Below are 19,356 nucleotides of genomic sequence, written 5' to 3' on the forward strand. Positions count from 1 at the left end.
AGGGCAAATCGAAAAAATATTGGAGAGAGGTGATTAGACGTGACGTGGAACAGTTACAACTTACTGATGATATGACCCTAGATAGAAAGGTTTGGAGGGCGCGAATTAGGATAGAAGGCTAGTGCATATGGGTGAATCATAGTCAGTAGTTAGGAGAGCTTTGGGATAGCCGGGTTAGGGTTATGTCCATAGGTTGGAGCTGCTAGGAGAGTATGGGGTAGGGGTGCCGCCGGCTCGTTAGTGTAGGATATTACTTTGTGGATATCTTATTTCTATTATGCCATCTTGTTTAATGTTTTACTATGGATTTGTTACTATTCTTTGTTTCTGTTATGCCACCTTATTTCATGTTTTATTATGAATTTATTTACTATTCTTTATTTTGAACCAGGGATCTATCGAAAACAACCTTTCTACTTCTCCAGAGGTAGTGATGTGGACTGCGTACATCTTACTCTCCCCAAACTCCACTATGGGGAATACACTAGGTTGTTTGTTGTTATTTTGGAGAGGTAATAGGTATTTATGTTGTATAAAATAATATATATGTGTGAAGAAGCAGGCAACACTTCGTCGACATGCTTGCTTCTTCACCTGTTTAAATCCATAATTTTACTATATCATCCTTAATTAATTATTATAAGTCATTGATATATTAAAAAATTATTAATATTTAATTAAAAAATAAATAGATATTTATAAAATGTCAGTTATTTCAACTATAGTTTTACTATATCACCCCAAATTAATAATTATAAGTCACTATTAGTACTATGTATAAATGTAAAGAAGCAGACAACACTTCATCGACATGCTTGCTATTTCAGCTGCTTCAATCCGTAATTTTACTATATCATTTCTAATTAATTATTATAAGTCATTGACATATTAAATAATTGATAATATTTAATTAATTAATAAATAAATATTTATGATATGTCTACTTCAACTCGTGATTTTACTATATCACTCATAATTAATTATTATAACTCATTTACATATTAAAAAATTACTAATATCTAATTAGAAAATAAAATAGATATTTATGATATGTCATCTATTTCAATTATAGTTTACTATATCACCCCAAATTAATAATTATAAGTCATTTAAGTATTAAAAATTAATAATATTTAATAAAAAAGAATAAAATAGACATAAAATAATAAATTGACTCTTAATATTTTAAATTAACTAGATGCCTTATATAAGACCTACTTAAAAAAAATTCACAAGTATTTTTTATAATAATTTTGTTATATCGCTTCTAATTAGTTATTATAATTCATTTAAAACATGTTTGTTTCGCTGCTTTAATCGTGATTTTATAATATTACCCCTAATTAATTATTATAACCATCTAACCATTGGGTCATAAAAAAGATATTTTAATTACAATAATTAATTACTTAAATTATTTAAAAAATATAATTAGCTGGACAACACGCGAATTGAACCACTTCTCTAATTAGGCGCGAAAAACAGTTTATTTCACAAAAACATTTGTTTCTTCTTCTACATTCTTACGTTTTTCTTCCTTCATTCTACTCTTTTGCGCTGTTACAAATTCTTCCGTGGATTATTCAGACGGTGGCGCCTCATTGCCCTCCACCGGCACAGATGCCAAAAAACGTCTAGTAAGATATTTTTATGAACGAGAAATTGGCAACTACTGTTACGGAAAACAGCACTTTATGGTACCGAATAGAATTCGCATGGCACACCACCTAATAGTCCGCTATAATATACACAAACACTTAGAAATGAAGATTCCGCCTCGCACCAAACTGAAGGATTTTGCCTCTTTTCATTCAGCGGAATATGTTGATTTCCTCTCTTCCGTTTCACCGGAAAACGTTAATCATCCTAGCAACAAGTCTAACGTGGAGCGGTTCAATATTTCGAAGGATTTCCCTGTTTTCGAAGGGCTTATTGAATTTTGTAAATCCTCCGTAGGTGGATCGATTGGATCTGCTGTTACACTCAACCAAAACGATGCCGATATCGCAATCAACTGGGCTGGTGGTTTGCACCATGCAAAAAAAGATGCGGCATCGGGATTTTGCTATGTGAATGATATTGTGCTGGGTATGCTTGAACTCCTCAAAATCCACAAGGTATATATTTAGCTTACATCTATTGTGAAGAAATCCGAAAAACCTGCATGTTATTATTTTTGTGATGTTGAATTGGCGAAGGCAGTTTTCAAATTGAATGAGCTGAGGAAGAAATTTGAATCTGTCAGACTTAATATTTTGACGTTGCGTGATATTTAGCTTGTTGAGTTTGCGTTTTTGAAGCATATTGAATGAGCTGAAATTTTGCTTATCGACTCAATTGTTTTGATATTCTGTGATGTTGAAGATTTTGAATTGGCGAAGCTGTGTTCAAATTGAAAGAGCTGGATTGTTTTTTGCTTTTTGATGTTCTGTGATGTTTTGCTTGTTGCGTTCGCGTTTCTCGAAACATATTCAATGAGCTGAAATTTTGCTTCTCGACTCAATTGTTTTGATGTTTAGGTTGTCGAGTTGTGTGTTTTTGAAGTATATTGTTTGAGCTTTTGTGATGTTGAAAATGTTGAATTGGTGAAGGCAGTTTTCAAATTGAATGAGCTGAGGAAGAGATTTAAATTTGTCGACTTAATATTTTGATGTTCTGTGATGTCTTGGAAGCATGTTTTGATGTTCTATGCTGTTGAGTGTTCAAATTGAATGAGCTCTTTTGATATTTGCGTTTTTCGAAGCACGTTCAATGAGCTGAAATTTTGCTTCTCGACTCAATTGTTTTCATATTCTGTGATGTTGAAGATGTCGAATTGGTGAAGCTGTGTTCAAATTGAATGAGCTGGATTTTTTTGATGTTCTGTGATGTTTTGATTGTTACGTTTGCATTTTTCGAAGCATATTCAATGAGCTGAAATTTTGCTTCTCGACTCAATATTTTGATGTTAAGGTTATAGAGTTGTCTTTTTGAAGCATATTTTTGAGATTTTTGTGATGTTGAATTGACGAAGGCAGTGTTCAAATTGAATGAGGTGAGGAAGAAATTTGAATCTGTCGACTTAATATTTTGATGCTGTGAGATGTTTTGGTTGTAGAGTTGTGTTTTAGAAGCATGTTTTGATGTTCTGTTATGTTAGAGTGTTAAAATTGAATGAGAGCTATTTTGATATTTTGCTTGTTGAGTTTGCGTTTCGAAGCATATCCTTGTTTGTGATGTTGAAGATTTTGAATTGGTGAAGCTGTGTTCAAATTGATGCGCTGGATTTTTTTTGATGTTCTGTGATGTTTTGCCTGTTGAGTTTACGTTTTTCGAAGAATATTGATGAGCTGATTTTTTGTTTTTGGATGTTCAGGTGATATTTTATTTGTTGAGTTTGTGTTTTTGAAGCATATTTAATGAGCAGAAATTTTGCTTCTCGACTCAATTTTTTGATGTTTTGTGATGTTTTGCTTGTTGAGTTTTGAGTTTTTGAAGCGTATATTGATTTTCTGTATGTTGAAAGGGCGGAGCAGTGTTCAAATTGAATGAGCTATTTTGATATTTTGCTTGTTGAGTTTGCGTTTTCAAAGCATATTCGATGAACTGAAATTTTGTTTCTCTACTCAATATTTTGATGTTTAGGTTATAGAGTTGTGTTTTTGAAGCAATTTTTTGAGCTTTTGTGATGTTGAATTGGCAAAAGCAGTTTTCAAATTGAATGAGCTGAGGAAGGAATTTAAATTTGTCGACTCAATATTTTGATGTTGCGTGAGAGTTTGGTTTTTGAAGCACATTGAATGATCTGAAATTTGGTTTCTTGACTCAATATTTTGATGTTCTGAGATGTTGAAGATTTTGAATTGGCGAAACTGTGCTCAAATTGAATGAGCTGGATGTTTTTATTTTTTTTCAAACTAACTTTTTTATGTTCTGTGACGTTTTGCTTGTTCAGTTTGCATTTTTCGAAGCATATTGAATGAGCTGAAATTATTATTTTTTGGATGTTCTGTGATATTTTGAGCTTTTGTGATATTGAAGATGTTGAATTGGCTAAGGCAGTTTTCAAAAACTTTTCGTAGCATATTTTTGAGCTTCAGTGATGTTGAATTGGTGAAGCAGTGTTCAAATTGAATGAGCAGGATTTTTTGATGTTCTGTGATGTTTTGCTTGTTGAGTTTGCGTCTTGAGCCGGAGAACTATCGGAAACACCCTTTCTACTTCTCCGGAGGTAGTGGTATGGACTGCGTACATTTTACCCTCCCCAGACCCCACTGTGATGTTGAAATGGCATCTTTTCATTTTACTGAATCTTTTGCCTGATCAGAGCTTGTTCTGATACAATTGTAGTTAAGATACAGGTTTGCAGCATCTTTTCCTTTTATTGACATTGACTCTCTTGCTTGATTAGAGCTTGTTCTGAGTACCTGTCCTATGAAATGTTTTTCTCTGCAGCGCGTATTGTATATAGACATTGATGTCCACCACGGAGATGGTGTTGAGGAGGCTTTTTTCACTACAGATAGGGTCATGACAGTGTTTCCATAAGTTTGGTGAAGACTTTTTCCCTGGTACAGGGAAAGTCAGTGATGTTGGAGAAAACAAAGGGAAATACTATGCTCTAAATGTCCCATTGAATGATGGGATGGACAACGAAAGTTTCAGAGGTTTATTTCATCCTATAGTACAAAAAATTATGGACGTGTACCAACCCAATGTCGTTGTTCTTCAATCTGGAGCCGATTCACTTGCTGGAGATAAGTTGGGACGCTTCAACTTGTCTGTCAAGGGTCATGCGGACTGCCTTCGATTTCTGAGATCCTTTAACGTCCCACTGATGGTATTGGGTGGTGGAGGTTATACAATTACAAATGTTGCTCGGTGTTGGTGTTATGAGGTGTCGTCGTTGTTTTAATAATGTTATTGCGTTCCACATTTTCTAGCTATTGCTATTGTTTCAAAATCTGTGGTAAGTGTCAATTGCTTTTCTTTGTTACAGACAGCAGTTGCAGTTGAGTAGAACCTGATAATGAACTGCCTATTCATGAATATTACGAGCATTTCAGTCCACAATATGTTCTTCATGTTGAACCAAAACCCATGATGAATAAGAATTCACGCAAGGGTCTCGAGTAATATTGAACATATTATTTTCCTAGTGTATTTTAGGCAATCTTTTGTTGATGACAGTTCTCCATTTGTTTTGACATAATATGCCGATAAATACATTCTTTATCCATAAGAATTCCTTACATTCTTCTTCAAGCAAATTGACAATGATATAGACATTACTTGACATAAATACTTGGTTGCAGGAACATGCTACTTGAGCATATCTCGTGATTAACTCATGCACCTAGTGTGCCGTTCCAAAACACTCCTCCCATATCAAAAGTTCGAGAGGAGGTTAGTGGTGCCTTGATTATTACATTTCTATATGTAAAACATCTTTATTCTAGAATCATGAATTGCAGGAAGAGGATGATATTGAGAGGAGGACAAGACCAATCTGGAAAGGTGTGGATTCAGAGGAAGATTAAGATCAGAAACAAGACAATACATTCATATAGTCTCAAGCTGCATTAAGCACCAAGCTTCTCTCTTGAATGTCGACTGAATGTTAACTAGTTTGCATGCTTTCTTTTATGAAATGTGGGAATTCAATCAAGTGCACCATAAGCATCACACACACAAAGCTTTACTAAAAACAGAGATGAATTCCTGTTCCACCTTCAGTGGTTCTGTAAGCTTTTAGTCCCACTTCAGTATAAATGGTGTTGATGGTACTATGTGATGTTCTGATTTTCCATTGCGCATGAAAGTACCTTGTATTAGAGTCACCACATTAAATCCATGTAGCTCTTGATTTTTGCCTCAACACCTGCTCCTCAATACTACTCCACTTCTCGATCTCCAAGATAATTTTTCTTTCCTCTATATATAGCTCAGCATTCAAAACTTGCCCCCGGATCTGTGTTTGTATAACATCAAGTCTTTCTCTTGCCAAGCATAATTTTTGAATGTAGGAGGCCAAATAACTATTGATGTCCTTCAGCGGTACTTTGCTTGTTCCATACATTAGCACCAGCCTGTGTATGTGTATCTTGGTTCCAAACCCTCCGCAATATCCCAGCAAATTCAGGGTGCTTAGACTCTTCTATCATCAGCTTGTTTATTACACCAAGTGAAATGCCAACCCTTCTAATAATTGTGAGTTGCATCATATCTATTTACCCTTGAAAACCGTGAACTTCACTTTGGGTCACTATCTTCAGAGCTGAGCACACTATTGAAATCTCCACACAAAATCCAGGGTTTGTTCAATGATAAATTCACTTGAGTTAATTCAGTCCATATAATTTCTTTATTAGCATACTAGAGTTTTCAATTAGCATATAAACACACAACTTCTGCAATATAAGCAAATAACCAATGTAGCAACTCAGCAAACTAAGGAAACGGCCAACTAAAAGAAGTTGAACCTGGTGCCCAAGTGCGCAACTGAAGAACTATCGGTTTCCGTAGAAGCATCTTCCAAGCTAGTTTTCACAGGGGCAGCGGCCAGTGATCCGGAAAACGACACACCAGTAAAGCTACCAAAACTTAGGTGTCAACAGTCAGCTGCTTGAACTTGAAGATGGTCCGGGAACACAAGGGATGGACTACTCCCCCATCAGATGGCAAACCCCGATAATCCTTTACATTTAGTTGCTGCAAGTTCGCAGCAACTGATGAAACTGAAGCATTAACAGCTTCATCTGCCACAAGATAAACGAACATTTTCTTACATAAACGAGAGGATAGTACTTTAAAACATTTGAAAAACAAAACTAAAGTTGTACCAAGGAATAATATTTACTTTAGGGATCGTTTGGTAGAAGGGATACGAAAAATAATTCCACGATAAAGTTTGGGATTAACGTTATCCCATGTTTGGTACAAGGTATTACTTAATCCCGGGATTATTTTATTCCACCATTTGTACTAAGATGGTGGGATTACTATCCCATGGGGAGGGCGGGATAAAATAGTCCCATGGGATATCCTTAGTTATCCCATGGAGTGTACCAAACGACCCCTTAAGAGTGCAAGGTACAACAGCTTACTAGAGATCGCTACTTCTATTTATAAATAAAGCTAAGTATACACTGGTACTCTCAAGTCCAAATATTCATCCTTCAGATCCTGCGCCTTTTTCTCTAAGAACTAACGACAAAAGAAGCAGGATGAAATGCCTCCTAAGCAGCTCACCAATGCATGCCAACCCCCGCCAAAAAAGATACCAACACACACACACACACACCAAGAAAGTTATAGGTATGCTGGGATTTATAGGATGGAAGAGGAACTTATTTAAAAAGAGAAAAAAGGAAGCACTAAATAGAGGGAGGCGAGAGACTGTAAACGTGTGTTTAGAGGGGCCACATCTGCTCAGGAAGATCCTCATAAAAGCAATTTGACTGAAACATTGTTGGAACAAACAAAGGTTGCCAGAAGTTTAGAGTGAAGCAAAACCAATTATCCGAAACATTTAGGTTTCTGATATGCTAAATATCCATTGGAAGTAGACAGACATACAGATTGACACAACGTAAGGATGAGATGAAGATGCTAGTACACTAGGATAAGCAGACAGTTAAGATTAACATTTCATCGCTTTCTAGTTATTACATCTTCCCATATCTGCAAACTTAAAGGTCGACATCTAATGATAAGATTAGATAGAGGGAGAAACGGCATATAAAATAGATCTGATGATCGTAGGATGTCATGACTGCATTCCTATAACAAAATTGTCAAGATCTACTTCTAATGTGCCATATTAAATAATCATAAAAATAAGGCAGAGGGAAATACAAAGGAGAAAAATGAGTTAAAAGGAACTAATGACCTGCCAAATCGATTCCAGAGCCTCAATGCCAAACGCCAACCAATACACCTTGGTTAAACTAAAACAATGAGATTAATATATCCAGCGATATGCATATCTCATGCCAAATCAAAACTTCTACACATGTTCATCTTGTGGATGGTCAAAAGTGTGATTCTGGTGCTGATATCTGTAGGGGTCATAGTCATACAGAGAAGCACTATCACCATTATCCTCCGGCAACTTTCTACCGGAAAGACAACTACCAAGATCTTCATTAGCACGGTCATCTGCCTCTTCAGACTCATCCGTCTGAGTTTGATTATCAATTCTGTCAAAAGACGCGTTAGACGGATCAGGATGCAGCATGGAATTAGTGGGAGGCTCCGAGACAGAAGGCTGGCTAGCAGCTGATGGCTGCTCAATTGAAGGCCACTCAGCATTCGCTGAAAGATTCTGAGATGAATAATCCCTTGGTTTGTGATGTACCTCAGGAACCTTCAAATGATCATCAGAAAACTGCATATTATGATGTGATGCACCATAAGGAGGAGGTGCCTGATCATGGTTTTGGTTGATGCCAACAGTACGGTGAGATGTATTGGGTATACTAGACACTTTACTCTGTGGCCTACCCATCTTCACAATATCTGCCATTGATACTTGGCCTGGCACCCCACCCCAAGTAGGTTGATATCCAGAAGAAGGCTTTGAAGCAGCTGAATGACCATCAACTGCTGCTTTTGCCAATCTTTTACCGTCATTTCCAGCAGCATCACTGCAACGCCATTCAACGCATAAAAAGAAGATTAAAAAAAAATAAGTCAAGAATCTCCAATAACATGCTCATTCTGCACATATGAACGCATGTAATCCAGGAATAGACGCAATCCCTGAATAATTTAACATGCATGGTTCAAAAAAATAAATGACGAGAATATTCAAAGATTAGGTCTGCGGACCCACTATCCTCCCCACTGCTAAATAAATTTGGTTTTTCATAACAGCTTGAGTATGGTAAGAACTTCTCAAGATATTGACAAATTTAATGAACCATCCAACAGGGTTCGACGGATTATTATACTGTTGCCACCAACGGAATCTAAAAGCAACTGATTGTCTAGTGAAAGAACCAAAACCTTCTAATGAGACAGCAGTACTAACCTGACGGCAGTTGGTCTCCTATCTGTGTTACTTCTTGCAATTAGAGGAGTGGAAGAGAAATTGTTTGGTTGCGATCCACTTCCCTTCCTCTATGCAGGAGCGGGCTTGGTAGACTCTGTCGGAGTTTTTTCAGAAAGCAAAACAATCCAGTATCAGATGACTTACACAACACAAACCTAATCTCTCTTTCAGAAATTGTGCATTAATGTTTATACCTGATCCGCCACGCCCGACATATCGTTCCTCACTAGCCCTACTGCCACGACTTGGAGTGCTACTCGTGATCCAAGACCTAGATTCAGTTGTATCCTTAGTCTGAACCAAACATGAACAGAAGTAAAGTTATAAATATGAAAAACAATTTGAGAAAGCAACATAAAAATCTAATTAAAGCACCTTTTCAAGGTCGGTGACTCAATTATAAGGAAGCTAATCTTCGACGACACACAGTTACATATCAATTGGAATGTGCAATGCAGGGCCCTAAGGTTTTTTTTGTTAAAGTTGGGGGGTAGGGGAGCGGAGAACGGAGAGGGAATGACAATGTGGGAAATCGAACTCTGACCAACGAAAATTTAAGTAGCCAACCAGCTGAGCTACTAAGATTCCCAAGGGCCCGCAATATATCAACAACAACAACAACAACATACCTAGTGTATTCCCCCATAGTGGGGTCTTGGGAGGGTAGAGTGTACGCAAACCATACCACTACCTCAAGTGAAGTAGAGAGGTTGTTTCTGATAGACCCCCGGACCGCAATATATCAAATAAAATAAAACTTGGACCATCAAGAATATAGAAAGCATGAATCTACGGATATATAAAGTTCAAAATAGTCTAGAAATAAATTGGTTCTAGAATTTATGCTTTAGCGGTGATTACGAACCTCTTTTCTCTTTTCTCGTTTGCTCTTCACCTCATGAAAAGGATCTAGTCAATTACAAAACTTCAAATTAGAAGGTGATAAGAAATATCAACTTATTCAAGAAGGGAACAACAACAACAACAACAAACCCAGTGTATTCCCACATAGTGAGGTCTGGGGAGGGTAAGATGTACGCAGTCCATACCTCTACCTCTAAAGAAGTAGAAAGGCTGTTTCCAATAGACCCCCGGCTCGAGACACGGAATACTAAACAAATTCATAGTAAAGCATGGAACAAGATGGCATAATATAAATACGACACCCACAAGTAATATTCAAGCAGGGAAGATTGACAAAATATAAATAGGTTTTTAGCACGATAAGACAAAGATGTCATTTCAAGTAACTAGTACAGAATGAAACAGCAAAAGCACAGGGAGAGCATGATTAGCAACAGAAATTCAAATTTAACGCAGCTTAGGCAGTGTAATAGTGCTAAAATCACCAGCATCAATCTGACGCTTTTTCAGAACCCAACATTTGATTCCTCCTTAAACCTTGCTTCCAAAGGCAGCCTATGTCATCCTCAAGGTAAATTCTAAATAATGTTCCAACTATGGCATTTACGAATAGTATCAAAACACCACCTCCCATGTGACTGGTGAATACATAGTGGCAACGGCTCACAAATAGCTACATTAAGTTCCTATGTGTTTTTGAGGTAGATGTTTTCATTCCCCACGGCATCAAAGTAGATGTGCCTGGTTTGACCGGTAAAAAGGTATGGTGAACACTTGGTTTTAAGGACATGATTAAGGAGTTCTGATGCCACCAAAACATCTTCTATTCCTTTTAAAACATTTAGATCCTATGTTGGTTAACATTGAGATTGGCAACACACAATTCCTCAGGAAAAATGGAAAATACAAGTGATAAGATAGCCATCTCAAACTGAAATACCACAGGGTCCATTAAACATAAAGATGACACAAGGATCAGGCCAAACACAATACGCCAAAAGCTAGCTCACGAGGGAGGATTGTCCAACACCATATAAGGAGACCAACTACCCAACCCTTTTCCGATGTGGGATACTTAACACTCCCCCACACGCTAGCTCATGAGGGAGGATTGCCCAAGACCATATAAGGAGACCAACTACCCAACCCTTTTCCGATGTGGGATATTTAACACTCCCCCGCACGCCCAGGCCTTGTTAATTGGAGCGTGGATGATATAATATGGGGGCCAGCATCGGTGAACAAAGATTTGGGATGGGCCTGGCTCTGATACCTTGTAAAAAATGAATCTTGGGCCTAACTCAACCTCAAAAGCTAGCTCATGAGGGGAGGATTGCCCAAGTCCATATAAGGGAACCAACTACCCATCCCTTTTCCGATGTGGGATACTTAACAAGTACATAGTGGTAACGGCTCACAAATAGCTACATTAACTTCCTATGTATTTTTGAGGTAGATGTTTTCATTCCCATGGCATCAAAGTAGATGTTCCTGGTTTGACCGGTAAAAAAGTTTTGGTGAACACTCGGTTTTAGGGACATGATTAAGGAGTTGTGATACCTCCAAAACATCTTCTATTCCTTTCAAAACATTTAGATCCTACGTTAGTAAACATTGAGATTGGCAATACACAATTACTCAGGAAAATACAAGTGAAAAGATAGCCATATCAAACTGAAATACCACAGGGTCCATTAAACATAAAGATGACTCAAGGATTAGGCCAAACACGATATGCCAAAAAATCTTCTATAATTTTCAATATAATAGCAAAAAAGTAGAAACTTGTACTGATCAAATAAGTATTTCCCCATAATGGAAGTTACGCAGCATTCCAAATATGAAAACTTCACATATACACAACCCATTAGATTGATCTTTCTTGCTTAGATAAATCTTGAATTAAACCCACACACAAAACACCACAGGTGTTTGAAACAAAGATAGCAAATTATATAACGTGGCAGGGGATAATCCATTCTTCTCTCCGTGTGAGTATTCGTTTCATATATTTTAAACATAATCATTACTATTCTCTTATCCGGAACAACCACAAGATAAGTAAAAGAGGCTACTTCACTATATATATGAAAACTGAAAAATTACATGCGCAGAAAACTAAAGTATCAATAGATTCCCAGTACCCAGAAATTAATTACAAAAAGAAACAAAAAAAGAGTTCAACTTTAAAGGTTCATAGCTTATAGGGACCTTCGAGCATATGTTCGGCTTCATTAGGATACTATATAAGCTGAAAACTAAAAAATTGCACAACACTGAACATGTTGCTTGAGCATCTCTCGTGAATACCTCATGCACCCAGTGTGCCGTTCCAAAACACTCCTCCCATATCAAAAATTCGAGAGGAGGTTAGTGCTGCCTTGATCGTTAAATTTCTACTATGGGTACAGCCCCATCTTATTCTAGAATCATGAATTGTAGAAGGAGGCTAACAAGGATCAAAGGGCAATACCATGGCAAGGTGTGGATTATGAGGATGATTCTGAGGAGGAAGATTAGAAACAAGACAATGCATTCATATTCAGTCTCAAGTTGCATTAAGTACCAAGCTGATATTGGGATTAAAGTTTACTGGTTTTTCTGCTTTTAGGAAATGAGTGATTACTCTCTTGTATGCTGACTGAATGTTAACTGGTTTGCGTGCTTTTATGAAACTAGCATCAGGAGGAAATGAGTGATTACTCTCTTGTACGCTGACTGAATGTTAACTGGTTTGCATGCTTTTATGAAACTAGTATCAGGAGATGAGTCGTCACTTTGTGTCCATTCGCATTGCAGTGCTCTATTATATGGCGGGTTCCATACGCAATGCCCTGTACTGTGGCCAGGTAGAGAAGTGCCAGCTGCTTTTCACTAGTGTCTCCCAATATGATTAAGTCAAGTCAAATCCTCAGCCGCTTTTATAGGAAGATGAGCGGAAAGGGCACTCAACGCCAGGTCCGTCTGCCCATCATCAAGCTTAGGTAGGCTCAAGCCACTTACACTTTACCTAAAGTGTGAAGACAATTCTTTCAAATAGGCTGAGGCTTCAGTTGACCATTAGCCAGGAGTGATCTCTTTTCGAACATAGGGGCGCGTTAAACCTGAAATCACACCTTTTGACTTTGGGTCTGCAATAGGTGACCCGACGGAAATTTTGCATGTAATTTATAACAGATAGGCCATCAAGGTAAAAAAAACGTGTTAACCATTCTAAACCACTATATCTGTTACCATGAAAATCTGGGAGAATATGAATATCATTAGTCAACGCAGCTATAAATGGTGACCCCTCATCTTGCTTCATTGTTTCCAATATCTCATTCAACAAGTCAAAGATTGAGATTCCTAGCAGAAGATTAAATTTTAACTTTTAAGCAGGAGACCACCGAAAAAAAGAAGAGTAAAAAGCAACTTTGACAAGGAGCACCAGACATATTTCCATAAATGCTACATTAAGGTCATCTTACTTCGAGATGCAGCACGATTTGCAAGATGAGGAGATGCAACGTGATTCTCAATTATATGGTCTAGCAATGCACCGGTAGCACTCTATCCTCCTTCAGTAAGCCAGTACTCCGGCACCATCGCTGAAAATATTGCGAAGAACAAAGTGATGGAACATCATTTGATTGTAACAAAAGTAATAGCATAGATAAAATATGGGAACCCTCCAAGAATGTTTCAACTAAAAACAGAACCAAATATCAAACATAAGCATTTCTTTTACAGCTTTTCAGCGTTACAGTGTCAATTCAACCACCCATATCCTGAGGGACCCTTAAATCTTTAGATTTATCATTGACATCATTTGAACAAAAATAGTTTGAAAGAAAAACCATACATTGCAAGTGGAGGCGTACCTGACCAGAAAGGTCCCCAGACTCCATGAATAACTTTGTCCTGGATACAGCCATGTGGCATGTGGATTGTGGAAGTACCACATACGAGCACCATACGCCTACTTATAGCATCCTCATCAACTTTCAAACATGCAGTAAAAATTCTTCAATAAGCAAAATCTAGTCGACAATATAAGCGAAGATATTTTGATCGATCAACATAATCCAGAAGATTACTCAATAATAACAACCTATAGATTCAGAATCTGATGCGGGCAAGCTTTCCATTACACCAACACCGCCAGCATGAGCATCTATCAGTGTTGTACCTACTGGTGTCCCTGCCATCAATCCCAATTCCCGAAACATAAAGCAGCACCTTAGTAAGGTAACTCAAAAGCCTGAAGAGAGGAAGGAGACTTATAACCATCAAAACCGCAAATGCTTGCATCATTGGGAATGATTTTGTGCTTCTTTTCCCTTTTGCTAATAGTCAAGATACAATGTGATTCTTATAAATTCTCACCTTTGCAGCATTCAGTGTTAAACCCAAACCCAATACGTGACCAGGGAATGCTACACTTCGCCCTGCGCATTTTTATTATAAAATCATGAATAAGAACAACTAAGCAGATCTTAAGACTAAAAATAATCTACTGTACGAACACGGAACAACATAAATAAATATTGACCCTTTGAGACAATGTGCCTAAACAGTTCAAAAGATAATCTTTTTTATAGGCGGCAGATTTATAAAAATGCAAGTAAGGCTGCGTGCTATACACCCTTGTGGTGGGGCGCTTCCCCGGACACCGCGCATAGCGTTAGCTTTAGTGCACCGGGCTGCCCTTTTTAAGTGGCAGATTTATAAATCTCAATCCATAAATAATTAGAAAACAAGACAAAAATTACACAAAAAGAAACCCAAAAACAATAAAAAAAAAAAAAAAAAAGGATTCTTAGCAGAACTACCTCTTTTTGCCAAGGCACAGATCAGTAAATGCTGATCGCAACCTAACATGAAATGAAACACAAATTTGTGGTTTTCTTCTTCTTTTTTGGTGAGAGAAGGCCAATACCCTCAACTAATCCCTAATATATGAGAGGTGACTATATCTATTTCTGAGACTCATTGCTCAATTTTCAAAAACTCTTTCAACAGCCGCACATTGTAGCATGACTTCAAATAAGATGATGAATAGAGATTGACAAGTTAATGACAGAGTTAGTTTGGTGAATTTTTTTCAAGTCATACATTTTGGTAATTTAGGTGAAGCTTCAAAAATACCTATCTTAGCATGATGCCCATCAATGAGATCACCTAAACCAATCTCCTCCCAGAATCCATCATCCATCCACAAGCTTCAATATCACGGGAATCTTTCTCATTTATCTGCTGCATGTGTGCATGGCCTAGATATGTCCATTTGCATACAGTGGTGCATAGACTCCTCGTGTCATCTCCTGTTGCTCTAATAAGTTAACAGAATAGATGGCATCACCTCTTCCTGTTAAAAATTCAAGAGTTATAGTTTATAAGCTATTCTTACTTGTATGTTAACCAATCACTTAGATCCATCCACCTAAATACCATCGACCAGGATTCCTGGAGGTTTTCCTTCACCTACAAGAGCTGTAAAAACAATTTTGTATTATCAAACAGTAGTTAAAGCATATCACAATATGATGATCAAGGAAGAAACTAAGTAGAAACTTCAAACTTTTCCTTTTTGACTTCCTACGGTAGAAAGCAAGAAGCATAAAGATGCCAAGAGCAAGCATACAAACAACACATACTTATTTGATCAGATTTGGAAGGAAAGTGCGGGTGCTATTGCTGATATTTATTCATTACTAGGTAAAGAAGGTATGCATGTCATCATCCCCACTAACAACACTCTTTCTACAGGGTTACAAAATTATCCTTCAGAACCACACAAAAGACAAGTGCATGTTAAGGATTCATTGCAGGACGGAACTTTATTCATTGCTTTCTTACTCCTATACTCTTGCGCCCTTTTTCTTGGGTAGTTTCAACTTTCAGGAAAGAAGGTCACTGTGAACAATCAACTACCAAGCACTACCCAGATCTCCTTATGCGAAGCAACTACCAAGATAAAGGGGTCATCCGTACTGAAAACTGCTACAAATTCACCCGATTATCAAGAATGGAAACATTTAACTACTCTTTCAACGTATCTTACACTATTTATACACTTTTCACAGGATTCTAGCTGAAATTAGTATATGTTGGCATTACATTGTGTTATAGAAGTCACCTTTGTGGCAAGACAGCCCGGACTTTTTTTTGAACTAGACATTTTATTTTATTTTTTGAACTTGAAGACAGCAGAGACTAACAAGCATTTATTTCTACATTGTGAAGTAACTAACAAATATGGAACTTCTGTGTATGAGAGGTACCAGATGGGCAATGCCAAAAAGTTCCTTAGAATTGTTGAAATTCTGGAACCAGGGGGAGGAAGTCTTCCCAAACAGAAAGACGGATGGAAGATGATACCAGGTTGCATATGGTGGAATGTTTGGAGGGAAAGAAATCTGAGATGCTTCAAAGGAAAGGGAATATTTTAAAATTTTGGACTGATTTAAGACTATATTTTAACTTCTTGCCTGATACTCAAGGTGGTAAAACTTATGTTTGATAATTTTGAACACCACTGGGCTAATGAACAATCACCAAACTAGCTGGGGAGAATTGCCAATGGAGAAAATACCCTGCAAAATGGAGCAGTCACTAAAAAACTCACAATCCCACCGGAACGGTTCAGCAAGAGACTAGAATATAAAACTAAGAAATAGAATGAAAATTCTAGCCGGGCGAACGGCGTGAATTAGAGGCTCTGATATTATGTGAAAACAAGAGGAGATTCTTGGGATAAATAGATGACTCCATGAAGTAATATGAGAGGAGTGAAATGCCAATTTACTTGGTATATCTGTTCAGTGTCGGACTACTTAATATTAGACTAAATTATCACTAAGACACTTAACATTCCAGTACAAGTACTGCCATAAGGAGTCAGCTAAACGAACCAAAACATATATTTAATAAAAAATCACGAATCTCATTCAGGAGAAAGATCCAAGGCATAAACAGCAGTCTTTCCAACTAGTATTTGTACCTTTGGTGGCCCCATCTCAGGGGATACGCCTCCTCCAAAATACTGTAATACAGGTGAATTAGAAGCATTGATCCTCTCAGCTTGTTTTACAGCTCTATGGTCCATCCACACTATGATGTTTCTTCTAGTATCACCACTCCATGAAACCGTGACAGGCTCACCCAGAATCAACAGCAACTGCATAGACGAAGCAATTCATCCCATGTTATTTACTACTGTAATTCTGCATATATACCTCAATCAACACACTGGAAAGATTCACAAAGATGAACTGCAGAAGTCAGTGACTACATACCAAGAGAACAAGTAGCAACAAAGCCCAACCCCTAAACTTATTCCTTGGAAACATTTCCGAGGGCACATGCCGCTTTTACAGCAGTGCAGATAGCTAACCAAATATCACTTGATGATTGCTGGATTCGACAAATCACATAAATGAAATCAGAAGCACAAAGAACTAAAAGGAAGAAATCAAGCACAGCTTACTTCAGCAAAAGAGAGTACAGATTTCTCATTTCTATTGAAAGGTCCTTGTAAGTTGAATGTGCCAAAGCCTTTGGTTCTTGATCCTTATGCTTATTGGAAACCAGATGGGAGGTCAAAACCGGAGCGATGGAACTTCAAGAAGCAATTACAAAAGTTTCAAGCATCATAGATTTCTCAGTGTTTCATCCATTGTGGCATACTCTGCTGCAGCTGTGATCGCGGTTGGAGTACTGATAATAACTTTACTAAATGCTTCTGTTCGAAGGAGGATCGCATTCGTTGAGAATGCGTTGGAAAGTATGTGTTCAAGTTCTTCTAAATCAGGGAGCCTAGCCACTGGAAAGCTTGTGTTATTGGACACAAAATCGTCGCCGGATTGGACTAATAGCAGTCTTGAATCAGTCCTAAACAAGGCAGCTGAAATCGGTGAAGGTGCCTTCGGAACTGTTTACAAGGCTCCATTGGGAGGGGAAGGAAGGATAGTAGCAATCAAGAAGCTTGTGACATCAAAGATCCTCCAATATCCTGACGACTTTGATAGAGAAGTAAGAGTTTTAGCAAAAGCAAGGCATCCAAATCTGATATCCTTAAAAGGGTATTACTGGACTCCTCAACTGCAGCTTCTAGTATCAGAATATGCACCAGAAGGAAGTTTACAAGCCATACTACACGAAAGGCCTTCGTCTTCATCTTCCCCTCCCCTCCCCTGTCTTGGTCCAGTCGATTCAATATTATGCTCGGAAAAGCCAAGGGACTAGCACATTTGCACCACACGTTTAGGCCAGCAATCATACACTAGAACATAAAGCCTAGCAACATCCTCCTCGATGAAAATCTCAACCCGAAAATATCAGATTTCGGTCTGGCAAGGATCGTGACAAAGCTGGATAAGCACATGATAAGCAACAGGTTCCAGAGTGCACTAGGCTATGCAGCACGTAAATTGGCATGCCAGAGCTTTAGGGGTGAATGAGAAATACGATGTTTATTGATTCGGGATGTTGATTCTTGAAATTGTCACAGGGAGAAGGCCAGTGGAGTATGGAGAGGACGTGTTGATACTCAATGATCATGTGAGAGTCTTGCTTGAGCAAGATAATGTGTTGGAATGTGTTGATCCAAGCATGGATACTTATCCTGAAGAGGAAGTTTTACCTGTTTTGAAGTTGGCATTGGTGTGCACTTCTCAAATACCATCAAGTAGGCCTTCAATTGCTCAAGTGATTCAAATCTTGCAGGTCTTCAAAACAACTGTTCCTCAAAGAATGGAAGCATACTAAAACATGTTACAAACTTCATGAATTTCCCTTTTCTTTAACTTTCTATCATCATTTTGTTTCCTATAAATCCTATTGTTATCATGTTAAACCTCCTAAGTTGATGTTTTTGGACTAGATAGTGACAGAGTGAGATGAAAATTATGGGAGGTTCAATGACTTCAATCTTGTTTATTGTTCTTTTATCTATATTTTTTTTAATTTTTCAAAGTAAATTTTAGTGGGTATACTCATGAAAAATGAGTGAAAGTGGATACAAGATTTCAAGTAGATAACTAATTCTATGAGTGTTTGTTGTGACGGAGTCAGAACTTTCACACAGACGACTCAAAATATATAGAAGTAAATACAGAGAAAAAATTAGAGTTTCAATGTTTACTATGTATACATACAAGTTAATTTTAACCTTATAGATTGAATATAAGATTCCCCAACGTGTTGACAGAATCACTTAATATTATTTATATTATTTTTTTTGGCTGTTAGCAGTAAGGGGTGTGCATCGATCGGATCGATTCAATTTTATGTATTATCGATTTGATTTATCGGTTAATAATTTTTAAATATGTTAAACGACTAATCAAACTAATATCGATTTTCGAGTTATCGGTTTTTAGTCTTTAACGGTTCGATTTTCGATTAATCGATAAGAAAATATACATAAAATAGAAATAGCAGCAACTAACAAGAAAAGAAACGAAATCTTATTT

General features: G+C 37.4%; 1 protein-coding gene and 2 pseudogenes across 1 annotated transcript; 2 read left to right on the top strand and 1 right to left on the bottom strand.

Annotated features, from left to right (window-relative positions):
• The first annotated feature begins 773 nt into the window (after window positions 1-773).
• Window positions 774-5,765, top strand: LOC107864690 (annotated as a pseudogene).
• LOC107861617 lies at window positions 5,177-17,058 on the bottom strand (annotated as a pseudogene).
• Window positions 17,059-17,431: 373 nt separating this feature from the next.
• On the top strand, window positions 17,432-18,127 carry LOC107864691 (probably inactive leucine-rich repeat receptor-like protein kinase At3g28040). Its single transcript, XM_047408816.1, has one exon. The coding sequence runs from the start codon at window positions 17,456-17,458 to the stop codon at window positions 18,125-18,127; it is 672 nt and encodes a 223-aa protein (XP_047264772.1). The 5' UTR covers window positions 17,432-17,455.
• The last annotated feature ends 1,229 nt before the right edge of the window (window positions 18,128-19,356 follow it).

Source organism: Capsicum annuum, chromosome 3 (assembly GCF_002878395.1).
Source record: "Capsicum annuum cultivar UCD-10X-F1 chromosome 3, UCD10Xv1.1, whole genome shotgun sequence".
NCBI classification, from domain to species: domain Eukaryota; kingdom Viridiplantae; phylum Streptophyta; class Magnoliopsida; order Solanales; family Solanaceae; genus Capsicum; species Capsicum annuum.

Coding starts and splice junctions, on each gene's coding strand:
- LOC107864691 (XM_047408816.1), top strand. CDS start 17,456: ATGCTTATTGGAAACCAGATGGGAGGTCAAAACCGGAGCGATGGAACT.